The sequence below is a fragment of the Phoca vitulina genome, unplaced genomic scaffold, assembly GCF_004348235.1.
Source record: "Phoca vitulina isolate PV1807 unplaced genomic scaffold, GSC_HSeal_1.0 scaffold7, whole genome shotgun sequence".
Lineage (NCBI taxonomy): Eukaryota > Metazoa > Chordata > Mammalia > Carnivora > Phocidae > Phoca > Phoca vitulina.
In genome coordinates this window covers 46,393,962-46,415,579 of record NW_022589710.1, presented here as the reverse complement: position 1 = coordinate 46,415,579, position 21,618 = coordinate 46,393,962, and the positions used below count along the sequence as shown (strand labels likewise).

The 21,618-nt window shown below is 38.3% G+C and overlaps 1 protein-coding gene across 4 annotated transcripts in view; it reads right to left on the bottom strand.

Annotated features, from left to right (window-relative positions):
• GPATCH2L (G-patch domain containing 2 like) overlaps positions 1 to 21,618 on the bottom strand; it is a 57,549-nt gene that overhangs the window by 22,549 nt on the left and 13,382 nt on the right. For 3 of the 4 annotated variants that reach the window (XM_032405646.1, XM_032405644.1, XM_032405647.1), the window contains exons 3-8: positions 17,386 to 17,450; positions 12,542 to 12,718; positions 10,938 to 11,017; positions 7,996 to 8,054; positions 4,999 to 5,053; positions 3,114 to 3,199 (exon numbers count right to left, since the gene is read on the bottom strand). In XM_032405646.1, coding sequence (XP_032261537.1) covers positions 3,114 to 3,199; positions 4,999 to 5,053; positions 7,996 to 8,054; positions 10,938 to 11,017; positions 12,542 to 12,718; positions 17,386 to 17,450 — 522 coding nt within the window. Of the gene's footprint in view, positions 1 to 3,113; positions 3,200 to 4,998; positions 5,054 to 5,109; positions 5,150 to 7,995; positions 8,055 to 10,937; positions 11,018 to 12,541; positions 12,719 to 17,385; positions 17,451 to 21,618 lie in introns of all 4 variants that reach the window. The other variant, XM_032405645.1, reaches the window with a different exon arrangement.

The window sequence follows — 21,618 nt, the reverse complement described above, 5'->3', positions numbered from 1 at the left end:
GGAGGCAATACAGCAAATTAATACACCAGCCCTCCTCGGGGAAAGCTGTGATAAAACAGGAAACACTTCTCTCTTCGCAAAATAAAATTATACCACTAATGATAACATAGTCACCACACACACACACACACACACACACACACACACACACCGTTCTAATGATAGGTGTGAAATTCCCAAGGCTGCCCAGATGCTTTGAAAGAAATCTTTTCCTACTACAAATAAAATGGAACAAGAAAAAGATAAAATTTCCATTCGAAACAGTTTTTAATACAGTCATTCACCTGCCTTTTCCCTGCCACCATGGCTCTTTAACATTCCTTGCTAGACACCAGGCTTTGTTAAACAGTGTCCACTCTGCAAAGCCAACCATCCAGCTCCGAAGCCCATCTTATCCTTCAGCCACACCCGAGCTAAATGGCTCCTTCTCAACTGACCCCTTGCTGGGCAGGGACCATCCCCCTCCCCAACTTCAAAGGAGTGGGAGGATGCCCTGAGGGCTCAGGGTTTCATCACCCACATTTTCTAAAAATTGCTTAGAGGTCGCTTGTGCAGACCATTTCCCACAGAGCCATGGTTGCCAAACTTTATTGACTGCTCCCTCGTGAGTAAAACATTTGCACAAACACCCTTTATGTATGTAATACATATACATAAAACAAAAATATGTGCTACTGGATGTCTCTATGTACAATTACAACAAAAAACCATTTTTTAAGGATCAGATAAACTGAAATTTAAAAAATGGCTTCCCCGGGGCGCCTGGGTGGCTCAGTCGGTTAAGCGGCTGCCTTCGGCTCAGGTCGTGATCCCAGGGTCCTGGGATCGAGCCCCGTGTCGGGCTCCCTGCTCCACAGAGAGCCTGCTTCTCCCTCTCCCTCTGCCTGCCGCTCTGCCTATCTGTGCTCTCTCTCTAGGTCTCTGTCAAATAAATAAATAAATAAATACATAAATAAAACCTTAAAAAAAAAAAGTAATCCCCTACCCCCAAAGAATGCAAGCCACTCTGTATCCACTGCCCTGGGAATGACATCTAGAAGGACAAAGATGAGCTAGAATTGTCCACATTCTCTCACCTTGTTTGTAGCAATGGTCTAAAGCAATAAGCAGTATTTCCCTAGAGCTGACTGCACTAGAAGCACAGCCTAGACTTTCTTACATTTCCAAGTCTGACCACAAGCCCCGCCAGCAGGAGAACGAAGACAATGACGTGGATAGTAAGATACATAACGAAACAAAAAGCTGACGCCCACTCCAGTCAGGATGAGGCTTTAGAAGCAACAGGAAACCTGATAAAAGCATGGATACTGATCTCAGCACAGTAAAGGCACAGCTTTAGGTAACAGAGGTAAAGGGAGGAGGGCAAAGAATCCACTTTCTGCATCTGACAGGATATGGTGCTATTCATATAATCTTCCCAAAGAGTATACACAGCCATTATTTCATGTGGGATTAAGACAAAAAGCTGGAGGACTGCTTTCCTATGCATTGAAATCTTGGGTCTTTCAAGACAGCTTGAGAATCACCACCCCTAAGAAAACTTCCCCGAGCCTCTCTTCTGGGCTTTGTATCATTCTGGTGTACATTTTTACACACCTGTCACTTTACACTGTACTGCTGATTTCCATGCCTGGCTTTCTCAAGAGAATGGAAGCTCCTGAGAGTAGTAGCTGAACAAAAGAGTCTGGTGCACAGTACGGAGTCAGCAAGTGCTGAGTGAGTGAATGATGAACAAACAGCACACTACTGAAGAGAAGGCCTTATAGAAGTAATTTATTACTTTATTACTACTTGTCCAGTAGAAGGTTTGGCAGTTGGCAACAGGTTATGGGGCAGAATTTATTATTACAGCCCATAGTGGAAGTTCTCATTGGATCTGTGAAAGGATAATTTCCTGTGCTTGCACACCAATCTATGAACATATCCACTTAGGAATGAATTAACAAAAGGAAAACAAAAAACAAAAAAAAACCCACCACATCAGAACCTTGGAAAGAAATCCTTTGTGCCACTAGAAATAATAAAAGTTCTATGGTTCAGCCTATCAGCTCCTCCTTTGTGCACAATAACCCTGCTAGGGGATGCTACCAATAACACCATGTTTACTTCCCATGTCATCTAACTCCAGAGAATTTCTATTGAAAAATGCAGGATTCACTCTGCCACACTGGCAAAGGACTCATCTAACAAATACATACCGAATGTCTAGTAAGTGCCAGACACTATGTTAGGTGCTGGGGATATTATCAGGGAACAAGACAAAACAAAGTCCCCACACTATGAAGCTTATATCCTAGTGAGACAGGAGAAAAAAGTTGTGGGGGGGGAACCCAACAAGCATATTCATTATAGACTGTGATAAAGCTTTAGGGGAAAAAAATCGATGAGCAGAGAGCAGTGGAGGTGGCCCCTTTAGATAGGATGGTCTGAGAGGTCCTCTCTGAGTTGAGATGAGAAGTAGCCAACCGTGAGAAGAGGCTTAGCATGGGACTCCAGACAAAGGGAACAAGTGTGAAGGTTCAGGGGCAGAAAAGGGTTGCTATTTTTGATGAACAAAATGGAGCTGAGATCCCTGGCACAGCTGGACCTCTCTACCCTAGTGAGGAGAAAGAAGTATAGGAAAGGAGGCTGGACATGCAGGCAGAAGGCAAATTACGCAGAATTTTGCAGGTCAAGGCAAGGACCATTAGTAATGTTCTTTGAAGATGGGGCTTTTAGCCGAAGAAATAGGAAATACAAGTCAGAAGACATAGGGGCACTTGGGTGGCTCAGCTGGTTAAGCATCTGACTCTTGATTTCAGCTCAGGTCTTGATCTCAGGGTTGTCAATTCAAGCCCCATATTGTCAAAAAAACAAAAAAAAAAAATCCATGCTCTAATACAAGTCAGAAGACTTAGGTCACAGTTGCGACTTAAATCACATACTAGCCATGTGATCATAGGAAAGATCCTTCAACACTGCCTTGGTTTCTGTATCTGTAAAACATCTACTGGTCTCTAAAGGTTGTTGAAAGATCAAATTGGATATTATATACAAATATACTTTATAACTTGAAGAGTGTTATAAAGGAAAGGGTATTGTCTGGAAGGAAACCGCCACCAGAAGACAATTACCTGGCAGAGCAGTGTGCTGGTGAACATCTTCGGTGAGAAGCGTCAGTGAGAACATCCAAGGAGTAAAGGGGAGACAGGGGATTAAACTGCAGGAATAAATGAGATTATTTTAGAAAAGCTTATATGAAAAAGACCTGATCCTAGAGTGGCCTGCTGTTTGATTCCTTTGCCCCTTTGACCGTTTGACTCTTTTACCATATCGCAGACACCATTCAGTAAAGTTGCAACCATGAATATAGCATACTGATCCCACACACCTCAAAAAAGGCTATTCCTTGGTAAATAACAATTTTTAAAAACTTCTAATACATGACAATTACTTAAATGGTAGAAGATAGTACTTTCTATTTGACATAACAGGAACCTACGCTATTGATTATTAGCCCTTGTTCCTAAGAAAACTAGCATGAAATTACTTTTTTATTTCCTTATCCTGGTCAATGTTTCCAGTAAATAACTGGTTAACACATACCAGCAGCCGTTGTTAGTAGAAACAGAACTAGATTAAGAATACCTAACATTTAATTCCAGTCTATCCCTGAGTTGCCATACATTAAAAACTACTACTTTCTGAGCTTTACTATCCTCATCTGTATAATGGATGCACTGCTTATCTTACCTATTTTACAGGATTGCTGTGGGGGCTAAATTAAATACTGCTTTCAGTTTATAATTCCAATTTCTCTTCTGTAAAACTTCTATTTATCTCAAAAGGTGGTTGTGAGGATCAAACTCAGATACAATATAGAAGAAATACCTTACTTTCTGTTTTCTAGCTTTCTAGGGACTTCTCCCAGAATAAATAATCCTTCCCCCAAATTTCAGTACTAAATATATCTTAAGACCGGAACTCTAAATGGTAATTTCAAAAGAACCTACAAAGAAGTCTGACTCTGGGCAAATCGTTTAACTCTTATTTGTAAGTAACAGATCTGGACTAGATGATCACCATAGGCCCTCTTCTGCCTCTCGATCCTCTGATGCAAACATAATCAGTACCCTGGCTTCCTGTCTCTCACATACCACCTTAATGACTTTGTATCTGCCCACCACCTGCACTATATTTACTCACTATTTTTCTTCATACCAATTATTTTTACTCAACCTTGTCCTTACTCTTTCTATGGAACAACAAGATTGATAGAATGATTTTTTTTTTCTAATACAAATTATAACTTAAAGTAATAATCAATCATATGTCCACACACCATCTAAAATCATCTCATAAGCACACACCAGTTAGGTGTGCCACTGCTCTAGTTCATTTTGAAATAGTAACTTCAAAAGGAAGGTTCCAAGTCTAAACTGTACATCAATTTAGTAAGTCCTAAGGAGTCAAAACACAAAATAAAAACCGCTGAGCAACAGGACGCCTGAGATTTCTACCTACCAGTCTTCACCTATTTTATACCTAATCGAGATAAAGCAACCTCTATCCCCACAAAAATCAAAAGCTTCAAACATTAAAGGAACATACTGATAGCCACCGTCAGTAATTTTTAAATTATGACCCCTATAAAGGCCTAGATTTGCCAAGGGCCCTCTCCAGGGGTAGCCAGGGAAGAGACTAAGAGACTAAGAGGGCAAGGCTCACTCCCAGCAGCCCTCCCTCCTGTTTCTTATGCTCAGGTCTCACCACTGTACTTCTCAGTATACGATGCTGGTGCTGAACTGAACCATAAACCAATGAGGTTCATTCTGATTTCTTACTGCAAAGTTCAAAACTAAAATAAAAATAGGATCCCTATGAAATATGCATTACAAGTAATAAACAGAAAAAAAAACACCACAGTTGAACCTAAAAAAGGGAATTAGCTACAGTTCTTATAGTATCAGATAATCTTAGACAACAGTCCTCTAAAAAAACCATAACATCGGACCTTACCTCATGTGCACAAGCAGAAATGTGAGGAAAATCAGAAGCCAATGCTTTATTCTTTCTAAAGAAAAGGAAATCAAATGATAAAATAAAGATGACAAAGAAAAGCGATCTTACCTGATTTCGTTCTCTTTTCCCAGCTGACGGTAACCAGAAACTAAAGAGAAGGAGAGAACAACAGAAAGAAAACAATAAAAGAAGCAATTGGAAATTATAGAGGAGGAGCAGAAAAAAAGATGCTGGGGTAACCAAGTGAAGATGAAGAAAGAACTGGTGAAAAGAAGGAACTGGAGGAGAAAAGGAAAGGGATGGTAAATGTATACAAACGTTTTTTGTGAAAAATAACTCTTCAAAGGAAAAAGCCTTATAATGAAATGTAAAACACTGGACTCTCTAAAAACAAACCCACCAAAATACTCTCACCTGTGTAGTGACAACAGGATCCCCAAATTCAACAAGAACACAAAACATACTCACAAACGACAAATTTGACCAGGCTAACGAGTATAGGATCACAACTAGATATTAACCATGAAGCACACAGGAGACATCGAATAGCCAATCATGTTAGGGGACAAGGCTGTCACAAGAAAGGGGGGGAATACTTTTCCTATAACACAGGCTTTCCAGTTGCATGTCCACAGTAGTGAAGACAAAAAGATATTTCTCTAGACAGAGGTCTAAAAATGGGAAAAGCAGCCTAGAGGAGAATACAGAGGCATTTTGAACAAAAAAAATTTTAAGAGACAGAAAAATTAGCTTAAAATATAACATTCTGTAAAGGAAGAAGTAAAACTATCAGTTTGCAGATGACATGATACCATACATAGAAAACCCTAAGGACTCCATCAAAAAACTGTTAGAACTGATAAATGAATTCAGCAAAGCTGCAGGATACAAAATCAACGTACAGAATCTGTTGTGTTTCTCTACACTAATAATGAACTATCAGAAAGAGAAATGAGAAAATAGGCCCATTTACAATTATATTAAAAAGAATAAAACACCCAGGAATAAATTTAACCGAGGAGGTGAAAGACCTGGACACTGAGAACTACAAGACACTGATGAAAGAAACTGAAGACACAAATAAATGGAAAGATATTCCATGCTCATGGACTGGAAGAATTAACACTGTTAAACTGTCCATACTACCCAAAGCAACCTACAGATTCAAGTCCCAATGGCATACTTTACAGGACTAGAACAAATAATTCTAAAAATTTGTATGGAACCACAAAAGACCCCGAATACCCACAGCAATCTTGAGAAAGAACAAAGCTGGAGGTATCATGCTCCCTGGTTTCCAATTATACTACAAAGCTATAGTAACCAAAATACTAAGGTATGGGCATAAAAACAGACACACAGATTAATGGAACAGAAGAGAGAGCCCATGCAAATATGGTCAATTAATTTACAAAAGAGGCCAGAATATACAATGGGGAAAAGACAGTCTCTTCAATAAGTGATGTTGGGAAAACTGAACAGTCACATACAAAAGAAGAAAACTAGATCACTATCTTATACCATACACAAAAATTAATTCAAAATAAATGGATTAAGGACTTGAATGTAGAACTTGAAAGCATAAAATTCCTAGAAGAACACATAGGTGATAAGCCTCTTGTCATGGGTCTCTTTTGATTTTTTTTTTGGGGGGGGGGGGGCTTGTCTGACTCCAAAGGCAAGGGAAACAAAACAAAAATAAATGGGACATCAGACTAAAAAGCTTCTGTGCAGCAAAGGAAATTATCAATAAAACAAAAATGCAACCTACTGAATGGGAGAAGATACTGCAAATCATGTATCAGATAAAGGATTAACATCCAAAATATATAAAGAACTCATATAACTCAACAACAAAAAACCCCAAACAATCCAATTAAAATATGGGCAGAGGGCGTGAAGGACATTTCCCCAAAGACATATAGGCCCACAGGCACATGAAAAGATGCTCAATATCACTAATTTCAGAGAAATGAAAATCAAAACCACAATGAGGTATCACCTCACACCTGTTAAAATGGCTATTATCAACAAAACAAGAAATAACAAGTGTTGTTGAGGATGTGAAGAAAAGGGAATCTTAGTACACTGTTGGTGGGAATGTAAACTGGTACAGCCACTCTGGAAAATAGTATGGAGATTCCTCAAAAAATTAAAAATAGATCTATCATATGATCCAGCTATTCCACTTCTGCATATTTATCCAAGGAATATGAAAACACCAACTTGAAAAGACATATACACCTCTATGTTCACTGAAGCATTATTTACAATGGCCAAGATATGGAAACAACCTAAGTGTCCATCAACGGATAAAGAACATGTGGTGTATACATAAATATACATACACACAATGGAATACTACTCCATCATAAAAGAGAAGGAAATCTTGCCATTTGTGACAACATGGATGAACTCTGAGGGATTAGGTTAAATGAGTAAGTCAGAGAGAGAAGACAAATACCGTATGATAGCATTTATATGTGGAAGCTAAAAACAAAACAAATGAAAGAATAAAACAAAATAAAACAAACTCATAGATACAAGGAATGGATTGGTGGTTCCCAGAGAGAAGGGGGTTGAGGGGTGGGTGAAAGGGCTCCATTTCAAGCTGAAGTATGGCACCTAGATTTATGGTGATGATCACTTTGTAGTGGACACAAATATTGAATTACAATGTTGTACACCTAAAACTTATGTAAAGTTATACATCAATCCCAATCAATATAAATAAATAAATAGTAACATCCTAATTGGAGGCTACTTTTATAAAGCAGCATCTATACATATAAACAGCAAAGAAATAAAAATTAGTCTAGAAAGGAAAAAAAAATCACTCTCATGAGATTAGAGCATTAGCCATGTTAACTGTTGTAAAGTACAAATCTTCAAGATCTCATTCAGCTCAGATTTCTAGGTTCCTTCGTAAAACTTCCCCCTGCCTCCTACTCCAAGGAATGGGCTAGGATAATGAGTAAATATATAAGCACTTACTCCTTCTGCCGAGGGTCACTAATGATGTGGCCTATTCTCTCAGTACTTATGCTGGTCTCCTGCAAAGGCAAGGAAGATAAGAGTGTCATCTAACCACAGAAACAAATAAAGTATGATCTGATATCAAGTTCACACTTTCCCATACCTGTGCCAGCGACCTCAAAGGCACATGTCAAATGTCAATCTTAAAATCCAACAGCAAGTTTATTTCTTTTTATGGGAATCTATCTTAAAAGTGTTACGTTATTCTAGACTTATTTTTCTCTAGTGTTCCAAAAAAGTCATTACAAACCTTGTTTACTATAAATAGCATTTTAATAGTGAGTTATTAAAGTATACAGAACTTAACAGGCTGCACACCAACCTCCCCAGATCATACGATTACAGCCCCAACAGTCTTCATAATGGGAAATTTACCCAGTCCTCACTGGTAACACCTAACATCTGCTGAATAAATGTATACATATTAAAGGAATTTTGCAACTTACAAAAACTGTTACCCTGTCTTATCTCTTAAGCATCATCTCTTAAAGTAAAACAGAAGTTTATACAAATTGGTTCTTAAATTTAGGGTTCTTAAGACTGTAATATGAAATCTTACCCATAACACCACAAGCAATTCAGAAACTAACTAATCATCTCCAAAAAATTGAAAAATGGCACAAGGCACTCACCCTTTACTTAACTTGAGTACATTTACAATGAATGTCTATCACAGTACCTGGGGAAGCGCACCAATGGTACATGAATAAGAGTTACGCACATCAGAGTAAATGTTAAGATGAGCACACGTAAGTCACGGGCATGAATGTCAAGAATGTGAAGGCTGTTACTCAAACACATTTGTTACTGGGCAAATATTATGATCGGTATTCATTTATGTGTGTGGATTAGCCTAAAATATTAGGGTACAATTGACTATAGAAAAATTAATTTGAGGTCAGATTCTGGGCGGGAGTGGCGCTAAATGAAAAGGTTTCACATACTGTATTCTTCACATTCTTCATCCATTACACACATGCCTCCTGGTCACAGACACAGCCATAATAGCGGGGCCAAGGGAAAGGACGGGTGAAAAATGAGCTATTTGTTACTGCAGAAAAATTATTAACTTAAAGTGCCGTAATGTTTAAATTTACAGTTTATTACTGTGTAAATTACAAGCAGTACTTTGCGTAATTAGCAGCTCGCTGGCAGGGAGCTGTGAATGAAACTCATTATTTATGATTACAATTTAGAAAAAGAGAAGAGAGGTGGGGGAGGGGAAAGAAGGGGGGCAGAACATTGACCTCTGCTACAAATGACAAATATCCCTTTAAGGTGATGAAGATGAATTAAACAAGTAAATATTATCCTATTCATTTGAAATTCTTAGACGCACATCCAATAGGCCCTAGAGTTTCCTTCCAGGCAAGCTAAAGGGAGCCTTCAAGACGAACTGATTTACTTCCATGGAAGTGGAAGGCTCTTATTTTATAGGAGCTGAAACAAAGTAAGGTAGATAGTAGGTAGAACATTATCTTTCAAGTCTAACTGACAAAGAGAAAAAGTAAAACCATCTCTTTGTTCCCTATTCCCAACCTCCTGCCTCCCTCCACCTTACGTATTCCTACCCTATTAGCTGTCCTGTTAACTAAGAATAAGCTCCCAGAACAGTGAAAGCAGCATTTTAATGTCTGTGAAATCAATGAGGCAAAAGAAAAAGGTATCATTCTTCCAATAATCAAATGTCTTTCTAATTAAGAGATTTGAAATTGAATTTAAAGATTAAAAATATCTGAGTTCACCTGGAAATAAATAGCTTCATTTCTTTTACATAGCTAAAATTTCAGAAAACGGTTCCTTATTTCAACTACAAAACAGGAGCCCCCTGAGGGTAGCCAGGCTGTGGCTGTGATCACTATGTACCTGGCCTGGCACAGAGCCGGACACATAGCAGGCATTCTAAATGTTTATGCAGTGAACACATTAATGCTCTGAAATTGCCCTTTGCCCACCACCATCCTCTCTAACTAGGCATGAGCCCCAGTCTTAACCTACCTTCAATCTCAAAGCTAGAGTAAAAAATTAAAGTAATTTTTAGGGGCACCTGGGTGAGTCAGTTAAGTGTCTGCCTTCGGCTCAAGTCATGATCCCAGAATCCTGGGATCGAGCGGTTCCCTGCTCAGGAGGAGTCTGCTCATCCCTCTCCCTTTACCCCTCCCCCCCACTTGTGCTCTCTCCCAAACTAATAAATAATCTTCAAAAAAATTAATAATTTTAAAAGATAAAAGAGAAGTACAGCTGGGTTCAATCCTCTCTTCTGCAACTTCTATCTGGGTAATATTAGACATTACCTAGCTTCTTTGAACCCAAGTTTTCCTCATCTGCTAAGTGGGAATATCACCTGTTCTATAAGGTTGTTAAGAGGACTAAATGAACTGAGTGCCCAGTACAGTCCCTGACAAAGGCAGAACTGAACGTGGAGAGTCCTCCCATGTGGCCAAGGAGAAGCTTTTGAAATCTGATAACAGGTTTTCTTTCCAGTTTTTTACTTTTTAATGAATTCTAGAATAAAAGACCAAAGTGAGGACAGAAGAAGCATTCATGAATTTAGGAGTTATAAAGAAGCCAAGAGTATTTTAACTTTTACAATAATAATATAAGGTTAATCAAAAGAATAGAAGGGACAAGAGCAGGCCTGTAGATTTATAGACAAACTGTCATAACAGTATTTGCTTTGTCAAAACTTCTGTACGAGTTAAGCTTCATCTTTTATGTGTGTATCCATTTATAGCCTCCATTAAGGTTCACTCTTGTGAACTTGCAAAATATTTCAGTTGGCTTAATTTACTCCAAGGAATTCTGCAGCACCTTTGCTTATCAACAAGGTACACAAATCCCACAGGGAATACTGTCCTCCCAGTCTCCCAGTGAGCCCAGGAGACAGTAAGAGCGGTCACCTTCCCAACAAGCCTTCTTCGGCCCTTTCTGAGGCATCGAGCTGCAGCTCCAGGCAGACGATTCAAGCGGGCATGGTACCCTAAAAAAAAGAAGAAAGTCCTCAGAAACGGAATGCAGAAGATTCATTAGCAATGGTAGGCTTCTAGTACACCAAAGGCCCTCCTCCCCAGGATCTTACTAGACTGACTCTTAAACTATTATCACTAGTCTTTTTGCCAAGGATTTATTATTCTCATGTCTTTGCAGTATGATCTTAAGTGTGTGTGTCTTTACCTCTGACCTAGGCATCTTCACCTAGAAAGGAGGGATAATCACTCGCTCAGTCCTATCATCCAGGGCTGATGTGAAGACTCAGTGAAATAGCACAGCAAAGGTACTTTATAAACTGAAAACACTACACAAATAAAAGGCATTATCAACAATTTCTAATTATAAATTAAATGCTTATTTCAAAAACATTTAAGTCATAGAATAATAGTAGAAATAGCCTGTATAGTATAATCCCATTTTTCTAATTGCTGTGTGTATTCTATACATAAAAAACACAACTGGAAGAATCCACACCCAAGTGTTATCAATGACACTGTCTCTGGGTATGGAATTACAGGCCATTTTAAATTGTTCTTCCTGTTCTTATTTGTGTGCATTTTAAGTGGTCCATAAAGAACTTTCAGAAATTGTCGCTGAGATGTTTGATGCACGTTATTAAGATAGCAAATATGTGCTTCAGCCAGGCAATAATCTTTACCAAGAGCCAACTGTTTTGAGAAGGCCTTTCAATCACCCAAATTTATCATAACAAAATGCTATAGGAGTTTACAGCTCTGGGCATAATTCTGTCCACCAACAGATGCCCAACAAATACTTGATAACTGACTGACTGATTACTGGGCACCCCAGAATCATAAATTTATAGAGCTAAAAGAAACCTCTGAAACAGTTTGCTCAAAGCCGCAATTATTTTAAGTGATGACCCCCATGTCCCAAGGAAATGAAGTGACTCTATCATAGAGCTAGAAGACAGTACCTGAGAGTATTATCACCCCAGTTCCTTCCCCGTCCTAGGCTCTTTCCACTCTACCCTGCTATATCATAAGTAAAGGAAAAGCAAAGGGAAAGGATGTACTTGTGTTTAAGTCCACAATAATAGAATAAAATAAAATTATTTAATGAATTATTTTAAAATCATCCAATTAAAAAAATGTCATTATACCTTGTATGTGAATGTTCTTACTGAAATGTGTTCTCTTCCAAGATCCAATACTTCAGGCTCCCACTGAGCACTCCATAGCCCATCGGTTTCACAGCAGGTAAGCAGCAGTGACACGCTGCTAGGCTTCCTAAATCTGGCACAAATGGCAATAGCAAGCTGAAGGAATGCCCTGCTAACAGATATCCCAAGAGTCTCCATGGGTTGATTTAGGTACGAATGGAGAACCTCAAGCTTTGAGACTCACCCTTGAATCTTCTAGAAAAATCCCTGGACTACCTCCAAAATTCAGAGTTAATGCATGCTTAGAGGCATGAGTATGCTTGCCATGGGATGATTCTCCCCAAAGAGAACCATAAAAATGTTAAGTGTATTTTGGTCTCCAGAACTTACCTCTTTGAGCTGGTCGAGAAGGTAAAAGGAATGTGGAATCAGAAAGTTTATCCAGTCCAGAATCCATTCTTTCTACTTCAGGGCAATGATCAGGAGCCCACTTCGGCAGAAGATTAGGGACAGTGAATCCTGGGACACATTCTCCCTCATAGAACCAATCGCTCTGCTCATCATCCCCTAAAGTAAAAAGATGGTATCGTAAGTTGGAATTTTAACATGTTCTATGGAAAACCAAATGGGAAGATGATTTCTCAGAGCTATAGATTTGATTATACTTTTTAAATAAAATCAAAGTACAAAAAAATTGTTTTGAACCTTCTTTTTTATCTATATTATGATGAAAACTAGAGTATCAAACTAGTTTCACATAAATGTCATACTGTGGTACACTGGACTTTTTTTGAGAGTAAAAAACTAATAAAGCTACCATTTACTAAACCCTTACCACCTATGAGGGTCCATGCTAAAAATCTGTCAGTATGCTATCTCTTCTAAACCCTACACTAATTCCAACTTATAAATGAGGCAATTAAAGCCCAGAGAAGGCAAGATCAAGTTAGTAAATGATGAAGCCAAGATGTGAACCCAAAGCCTGACTAACTCCAAAGCCTTTAACACAAAAATAAGTTGCCTCTTATGTACCATTCTGTGGTATAAATGGACTTGGGGGTTCACAGCCCACAAATGTTTCTCGATTCAAAACTAGCTATTCCAGAGGGATGTTATATTTGCATTTCTCATAATAGGTGAATTAAAAATGTATACCCATACCTCAATTCTTCCTTGGTACCCCATTAATGGGACAGAAAAATCATCTTGACATTAGCAATCCAAGCAACCAGGAAAAAACTAACCACAGGGACAAGCAATATAATCCCCCAAGGCTTGTCATAAAGTTACACCATTTGCCCAAGGCCAGACTCTTCATCAATGACAAAGTTAAGACTAGACCCATATAGCCAGACTCTTGGCTCAAACCTCTTTCTACTGGCTAGGATGACAGCATCTCAGTTTGCAATGGAACTCGTTCCCGCCCACAAAAAGTAGTACGACAGATAACTTTAGGTCTGCCACTCCATACTCCTTTCAAAATAGCAAGGATGAAGGGAATTACTACAAGAACATCTAAAGAGTTCATGGTGCATTCATTCTCTAATGTATGCCGGATCCCAAGGAAAACTGCTCAGGCCATGTTAAGCACATGAAGTATCAGATTCATGGGCCACTAACATGGGCCAGGATAATGATAACTCTTAACTCACGCTGGAGATCTCTAAAAGGGAAAATGAAAATGCCTGTAAAAAAGTTACTCAAAGTGTTCCCTTATAAAAACACACCACCAACAGCTGTTTCTCTAGAACAGTGGTTCTCAAACTTCAGTGTACATCAAAAGGAGCAGAAAGTGTCGTCAGAACACAGACTGCTGGGCCCCACCCCCAAAAGTTTCTGATTCTGGTCCTGGAAGGATCAAAAATTTACGTTTCTAACAAGTTCCCTAAGTGATGCTAAGCTGACTTCAGGACCACATTTTGAGAATCACTACCCTCACCAAACCACGTACACAAGATGAACTAAAGACAGGCTTTAGAATTAACAATGATTAGTTTCTCTGCATGTCAATATATTAATTCCTTTCTTATTTATAAGCATTCCTTAGGCCATTTATTAAAACAGTATAGTTAGCTAGATCATATTTCCTGAAGACTAATGGCATCCCATAATGGCATTTTTTTGGTTCTTAAGCATTCACTCAAGATTTCTGGCAATATAAAAAGGGACTCACTGAATTGGAGGAAACCTTGTGAAGTCATCTAGACCAGTAGTCCCCAACCCTGGGTTCACTAGGATGCATGATGCAGCAGCTCCCCCAAAAGACTACTGCCAGAGAATAAGGAAGAGGCTGATGGGTCAGGCTCCGGACTTCCTGCTCCTCCTGCTTTAACCAAAATAGGGTTAGCTGTTTTATAATCTGAGGTTCTATGTCTAATTCTGTTTGAGGGAGAAAAAGGAGAATTTCCCCCTTATCTGGCCTTCCCAGTAACTAATTATTAAAGAGTTTACCATATGCCAGGCAATGTGTTACCCACTGTAGTTTCAAATAATAAAAAAAAAATTCCTGCCTTGGAAGGCTTCAATGGAAAAGACACACATCTATAAACAATAACATCATATGGTAAGTGATAAGAAAGCCTAAGTATAGAGAAAGAAAGAGTAAGGGTTCTAGGAGATGAGACCTACACTGAGTGTTTATCAGTCGGAATCCTCAGGAAACGCATACACGTTTAAATGGGATAACTGAGACTTTAATGAAGTGACTCTTTACAAAAGTGTAGACAGTATTAACAGAAACCAACAAGGGACGGTGAAGCACCCTGGAGCCAGCGCAGTGGGGAATCTTTACCCTTCCTAAACCTGAAGCAGCAAGGAGAAAGAATGGTTATCAGAGACCAGAGAGAAAATGGAGGTTACAGAAGGCTGCCCAACAGAAAGGGAGCCAGGGAAAGCTACAATCCAATGTGGTAGACTGCGTTATTGTTTCCAACTCTTCACTACCTCACTATGGTAATACATCCATGCCTTTTGCCTTTTATCATGAAATTCCAGAGCCTTCCCCTTGAGGCAGAGCATACTTCCTCATCCCACTGATAACTGGCTTGTCATATAACTTGCTTTAGGTAGTAGAACATTAGCAGATGTGACTCAAGCACAAGCTTTAAATATGTATGTATGCTCTGGTTTGGTCACTTAGCATTCACGTTTTCCAGCAAGAGAAGTCCATGCCACATAGAGCCTCTAGTAGAGGTCCCATGATAAGATACACTGAGTAGATACAAACCTAATTTAAAGCCTAGAGACCAGCTGAGCTCAAGTTAGATCAGCTGAACCACAGCCAACCCCCAGCCCCACAACAAGAAATAAATGTGGTAAACCACTGAAATTCTGGGGCTGTTAAACAGTATTATCATGATAAAAACTTGCCTAATACACTCAGTATCATTCGCCTCCCTCCCTCCACTCCTCTGCTAATGCCTCCTATTGGCCAAACCCCGTAAGAAATTGAGAGCAAATGACCCCACTGATTCAGTCCATAAATATGCCCTGGAGGGGCAAAAGGAAAACTGTGTCTCGGTGGATGACCAACCATTCAAGAAAAGGTAAAGATGAGATTTCTGGCAAAGACACAAGCATAAAAAAAGACATGGAAGCAGAAAATAACATAGCTTTGTGCTGAGAACTCCAAGAATCTAAACATCATCAGAATGCATGAAGTTGAGACAGAGAGGAAAGCTGGGGCTATAGAATATTCTAAAATCTTCCAGCATAAACCAAAGATTCCTTACCAGTAGAAAGGTTTTTCCCAAGGCCCAACACTTAATCTGTCATTTAACATTTAACATTTAATCTGTCATTTTCCTAAGGCCCAACACTTAATCTGTCCACACTTTCTTAAACCTCTGGATAATTATACATCATAGTCTTTAAGACACATTGTGAGGGGTGCCTGGGTGTCGCAGTCAGTTAAGTGTCTGCCTTCCCCGCAGGTCATGATCCCTGGGTCCTGGGATGGAGCCCTGTGTCAGGCTCCCTGCTTAGCAGGGAGCCTGCTTCTCCCTCTCTTCCCCACTCATGCTCTCTGCCGCTATCTCTGTCTCTCTCTCAAATAAATAAATAAAATCGTAAAGAAGAGAGAGAGACACATTATGATACTTCATAGAACAGTATAAAAGCAAAGAAAAAGCAGAATTTGTAATTCTGAATAGTATGCACTAGTTTATTCATGGAAAGACAACCAGACTTCCCTGGTATGAGACAAAAGAATCAAGACCTTAGCTACACCCTACCTGGGAGTATACACACACAGCCTCTAATGACTTATAGCTCCCTCAGAATCAGAAAGGGATAGAAATGTACTCACAACAACCTCCATTATAGTAGGAAGCTCAGCAACTCCATTCATGCCCATGACTCTGAGGCACGGGTCAGATACCCTGCCCCACGATCTCTCTCCAAAATCAGAACTTGGATCCTGAGTGTCACAGTCCCAGGATTCCTTCAGTTACTAGGGAGCCTATCTGGATCAACCTGGACATATAGCCATTATGCTTCTGTCCTTCAGTCACTTAACCCTTAAAGAAAAATCACTGAATCTCAGAACTAAAAGGGACTTTAGACATCTACAAATCCCTTATTTAGATTATCAGAACTACAGTCCCAAGGAGATATATGAAATTATTATTGGTACACAATTAGTGTGGTCCTAAGCAAGTACACAGGATAAAACAAAGTTTCAAATTACTGTTTAGGCTATAAAGATAAAGAACTGGTAATTAACATATACCAGCCTTATTCACAGTGTTCTATGCTAAACTTCAGGAGTTTTAACATTATAAAGAAAATGTTTTCTATAATATATTCATCTAGAACACTATACTCATTTATAAATAAGGTTATAAAAATAAATTCTGATGTAAAAATAAGAATGTCTTAATATCCAATAAAAAGAATATAATACAGAAGGATATTTTTTGGTTCTAATAAAATTAGCAACTTCCTAAAGTCCCATCCTTGACACTATATTCCCCTAATCAATGATTCTCAAAGTCTGAACTACCTGCATAAAAATCACTGCAGGTACTTATGAAAAATTCAGATTCCAGGGGCCAACTCTAGACCTATTTGATTTCTAGGAGCTCAGGAATTTTAAGAGGTGGCCTTTAAATGCTCTACAGTTTGAGAACCACTGCCATAAACAACCACCATATTCTCAAGTGAGTCACTCCTCTAATCATTAAAACCTCCCCAGAAATACCGAACCAACAGCCCAAAGATGGGATCAAGATTACCTTGCCGTCCTTCATCGTTGGTAAAGAGCCCTGTGTCACTGCTGCTACACACACTGCTGGTTTCACTGGAAAAAATCAAACACAAGAGAACACATCAGCTCCTGTGAAAAACACAGCAGTGCCCGTTCTGATTTTCAAATCTAACACCCCAAGTTTCCCTGATTTCACTCCAGCTCATTAGCCAATCACAAATGTAAATTTCATAATCAGGCCAAAGAGGAGAGCTTATTTTCCCATAAAACAAATAAAAGGAAAACTCTAAAACCTTTGCTTATATTTCAAAGTACTTTATAAACATCTAAAGTAACCCTAGGTTAGCATTAGAAAGTTATTTATTAAGGCTCACAGAAGTAATCTCAACCGGTCTGGGTATATCAAACACCACAAATTTACACATTTATCAACCCATTTTATTTATAAATACTGTCAACTATCAGTTTCAAATGAAGCTATCCAACTTTAAGACATCTAACATCTATCAAGTTTTCTCCCCATTTACACAACAGCTAACAAAAATCCACAAACAGAAAAAAAGTCAGTATGACCAAAGTTATGTTTTCTAAATTTAATGTCTTGCTGATATGAAGTGGGTACAACAACACTCATTTTCAAAACAGAAGGTTAAAAATAAAAATATAAAAACAAACTCCATTTGAACCCACTGAAATAAAACTTTTGCCCTATAGAATTCTGTTCAACTGGCTGCATTTCCCGAGCTATCACTAACAACTGATTCTGCCTCTTCTGATGCTGCATTTCTTTTGCCTAATCTTCATTAAATTTGACTGATCTGGTTCAAGAAAAATTTCTCTATTCTTTACAGTATGAACTATTTTCTTAAGTGGGAGTGTTTCCTTCCACGCTAGCCAATTTTTTTCACCTACTCTACAAGATGGAAGAAACCAAAGCAAGGAAGAAACATTCTCATCGTATTGCATAAGGAATAGGCTTGGCAAAATCACAGTCTACATTTCTGGATCAAAAATCTGAAAATATTTTGTATTTTGCAACATTTCCAAATATCTTGCCAACACTAAATCCTTAAAATGCTGATTAAATTAAGTAGCAATGCCTTCTTCACTTAAGTTTATCTCTGAATAGATCCAAGAAGTTTGCTGTAGCAAGAGTCAATAAAATGTACTCGATTTCTTTAAAGGTTCTTCCATTTTATTTTCTTCTGTACTTGTAAGTGGGAACTTTCTCAGGTGTCATTCCAAGAAATGTCTCACAAAACTATATGACTGGATTCTGATGGATTTAGAATCTTCAAAGAGCTCTGTAGTTAAATCCAGAAGATATCCCCACTGAGTTCTGCACTCTTCCTACTGCTGAGTTCAAGGAACTGTGCCTGCTGAATGTAATGGTGTTATTTTTGTGCTTTTAGCAAATTCCTAAGGGTATCAGTGGTCTAACTCCCTTGAGTCTTACTACACATTCTCTCATATTACTACTTTATTATCCTCATCTGGCCTCAAAGATAAAGCAAATTTGACATTTTTTAACTCTTCTTGAGTGGAGTAAGGAGTGCTTAAAAAGCACATTAGGCCATGGAACAGATACTTTAGCCCACCATCATGTCATATACTTTATTAGTTAGCAGTATCACTAACTGAGATTTAGGGATCAGGAAACAATAGCCTGCCACCTATTTTTGCAATGACCTGTGAGCTAAGAATGATTTTTATGGTTTAAATGACTGGAGGTAAAAAAAAAAAAAAAAATCATTTTGTGACATGTGGGAATGATATGAAATTCAAATTTCAGTGTCCATAAATAAAGTTTTATTGGAACACAGCCACAGTTATTCATTTACATATCATCGATAGCTGCTTTCACACTACAACTGCAAAGTTGAGTAGCTCCAACACTGAACATATCGCACACAAATCCCTAGAATATTTACTATCTGGCCTTTACAGAGGAAGTTTGCTGATCCCTGCTCTGCATGTATTACAAGTTCTACTCTTGAGTATTTAGAATTAAAAAATTAAACCTGTTTGCTTTATTACAAAATCTATCAGTTCTTTTCCCCATTCATTTCCAGTCACCTATCAGTACTACAAGATACAGTGCTTCCTTGATCCTTTTTTGCATGGATTCCACTCTCTCCTCATATTCTAAACAAAGGGGGCAAACTCAAAGAAATCTGCTGGATCAAGAAAGGTGTTGGTAAACTAAAGCCTTCCACACATTTCCTATTTTTGTCAATAGCATTTAAGAAGACTCACTGTTTTTGAAAAAGCTTGGATTAGACTTGTCTAAGCTTTCCATACATAGTTAATTCGAGGAATGGCAATGTCACAGAAATATCACCAGGATTTTAAGACTATGATCAAGGGAGATAGATATTTTCTTCATAAAGAAAATCTGTCTTACAGAATGCTTATTACACAAAAGTATCACCAGTCTACTGGTATCTGGAAATGACTATTTCATCAGATAGCATCTGCTAATTCTATTTACTCTCTCAGAAGGACTTGCATTGTGGAAATCTAATCGTATGTAAGAAATCGTTAGCATAATTTGGTGAAAACAAAAGTGGGAACTTTGTGGCATGTCTGCACATAAACACTATGATACAGCATGCCAAAACGTAGTGCTAGCTAGAAAGTAGAAGCAAATATTTCCCCTTCCAAGTTATAGGCCAAAGTTGTCCAGTCCTGCAGACTTCATTCACTTCTGGCTCAAAGGTCATGACTTCTTTGAAAAAAATCAGATTGGTGGGACTTTAATAACGATTTAGTCAACTATAAAATGTTAAGTTAGCTAATTAAACAGAATGTTTAATATTTCATTAAAACTAAGCTCATATCTTTCAATAAACACAAGTCTCTTTTAGCACCTTTGTAGTTAAAAGATGTCAGAATCCTACATGTTTTTCTTATTCCAAAACCTTCATATTGGTTTATAACTTTTTTGCTATGAGTATTTTTACCAGGCAAGGAGAAAAAGCTCTGCTCCTCATTTTTGTAAGAAAAAAGTATGATCCTACCTTTAGCGTCCACTCTACTTGTGGTGCTCCGAAGCTTAGTCAGGAAGACAGAAACTCACCCTTTATTAATCTTCAGAAAAAGTAACTAGACAAAACCCACAAAGTTAGCAGGTGTGAAATCTTGTCTTTTCCTAAAATGGCAGCAATAGAGGCATCAATGCCTCCTGTCTTTGCCTTGGGAGCTGTTCTGTACTCCCTGTTCTCACATGATTCTAACTATAAATAGTTCGCATACAAAAAAAAATCTTCCTAGAATATCTCTAAAATTTCTAAAAATGTATTAATCCTACAAATAATTTATACATCATTCAAAAAATTCAATCCCAAATTGGGGCAATAAGAAATTTCTCACAGAAAAAGGAGGAAGAATTCCTACCCCCATTTCTCCTAAGCTTTCACTCATTCACTTAGTAAGCATTTATTATTTACCATATACCAGAAACCACTCTACCCAGTACTAAAACTAACAAACAAACATGTCAGTAACAACATAAAGGTGTACATTTTATTAAAAACCTAGTCCAGACTACGGGAGAAGGCTGTGAAAACGGAAAGAAGAATGCTTTCCAATGAATAATACTCTGCAAATAAGGGGGTGGGCAAGCCTACAACCTTACGACACTGAGGAAACCACCCCATTTCAGAAGCCAGAAAACACCTCAAAAGCACTCTTCTGTGAGTAAAAATAGTAATAATATATAACACTTCTCTACAGTGGTTTTCACTAAAAAATGTTCCCACACTTAATTCAGCAGCATAGCCACCATTTTAAGTAAGACACAAATAAAATTAAAGCCTGGGTTTTAGACCACCAATTGTGTTACCTAATTATTATAATATTGTCAGAAAAGCAACTGAACCACATCCAACTGAAATAACGGATATGTAAAGGAAGTCACCCTAACCTGCAGTTCCAGAGGCTTTCCTCCGCCACCATTTTATAATGAAAACTTCTGAACATATGAAAAAGTTGAAAGAAGTTCCAGTTACCACTCACACTCCATCACATCTACTGACATCACACACTGTAATTAACATTTTGCTTTTTCTGTTTTATCACACATCTATATATCTAACCTTCCCACCTGGGCATCTGTAATTCAAGGCACTCTTGGTAGACCAGATGACTGGGCATGGCATCTACTCTCAGAGAAGTAGACTATCATAGGAATCAAGCTTAACAAAACACTACTGATACCCCTCAGTGACTTGAATAATTAATTCCAGGGCAAACACTCTTA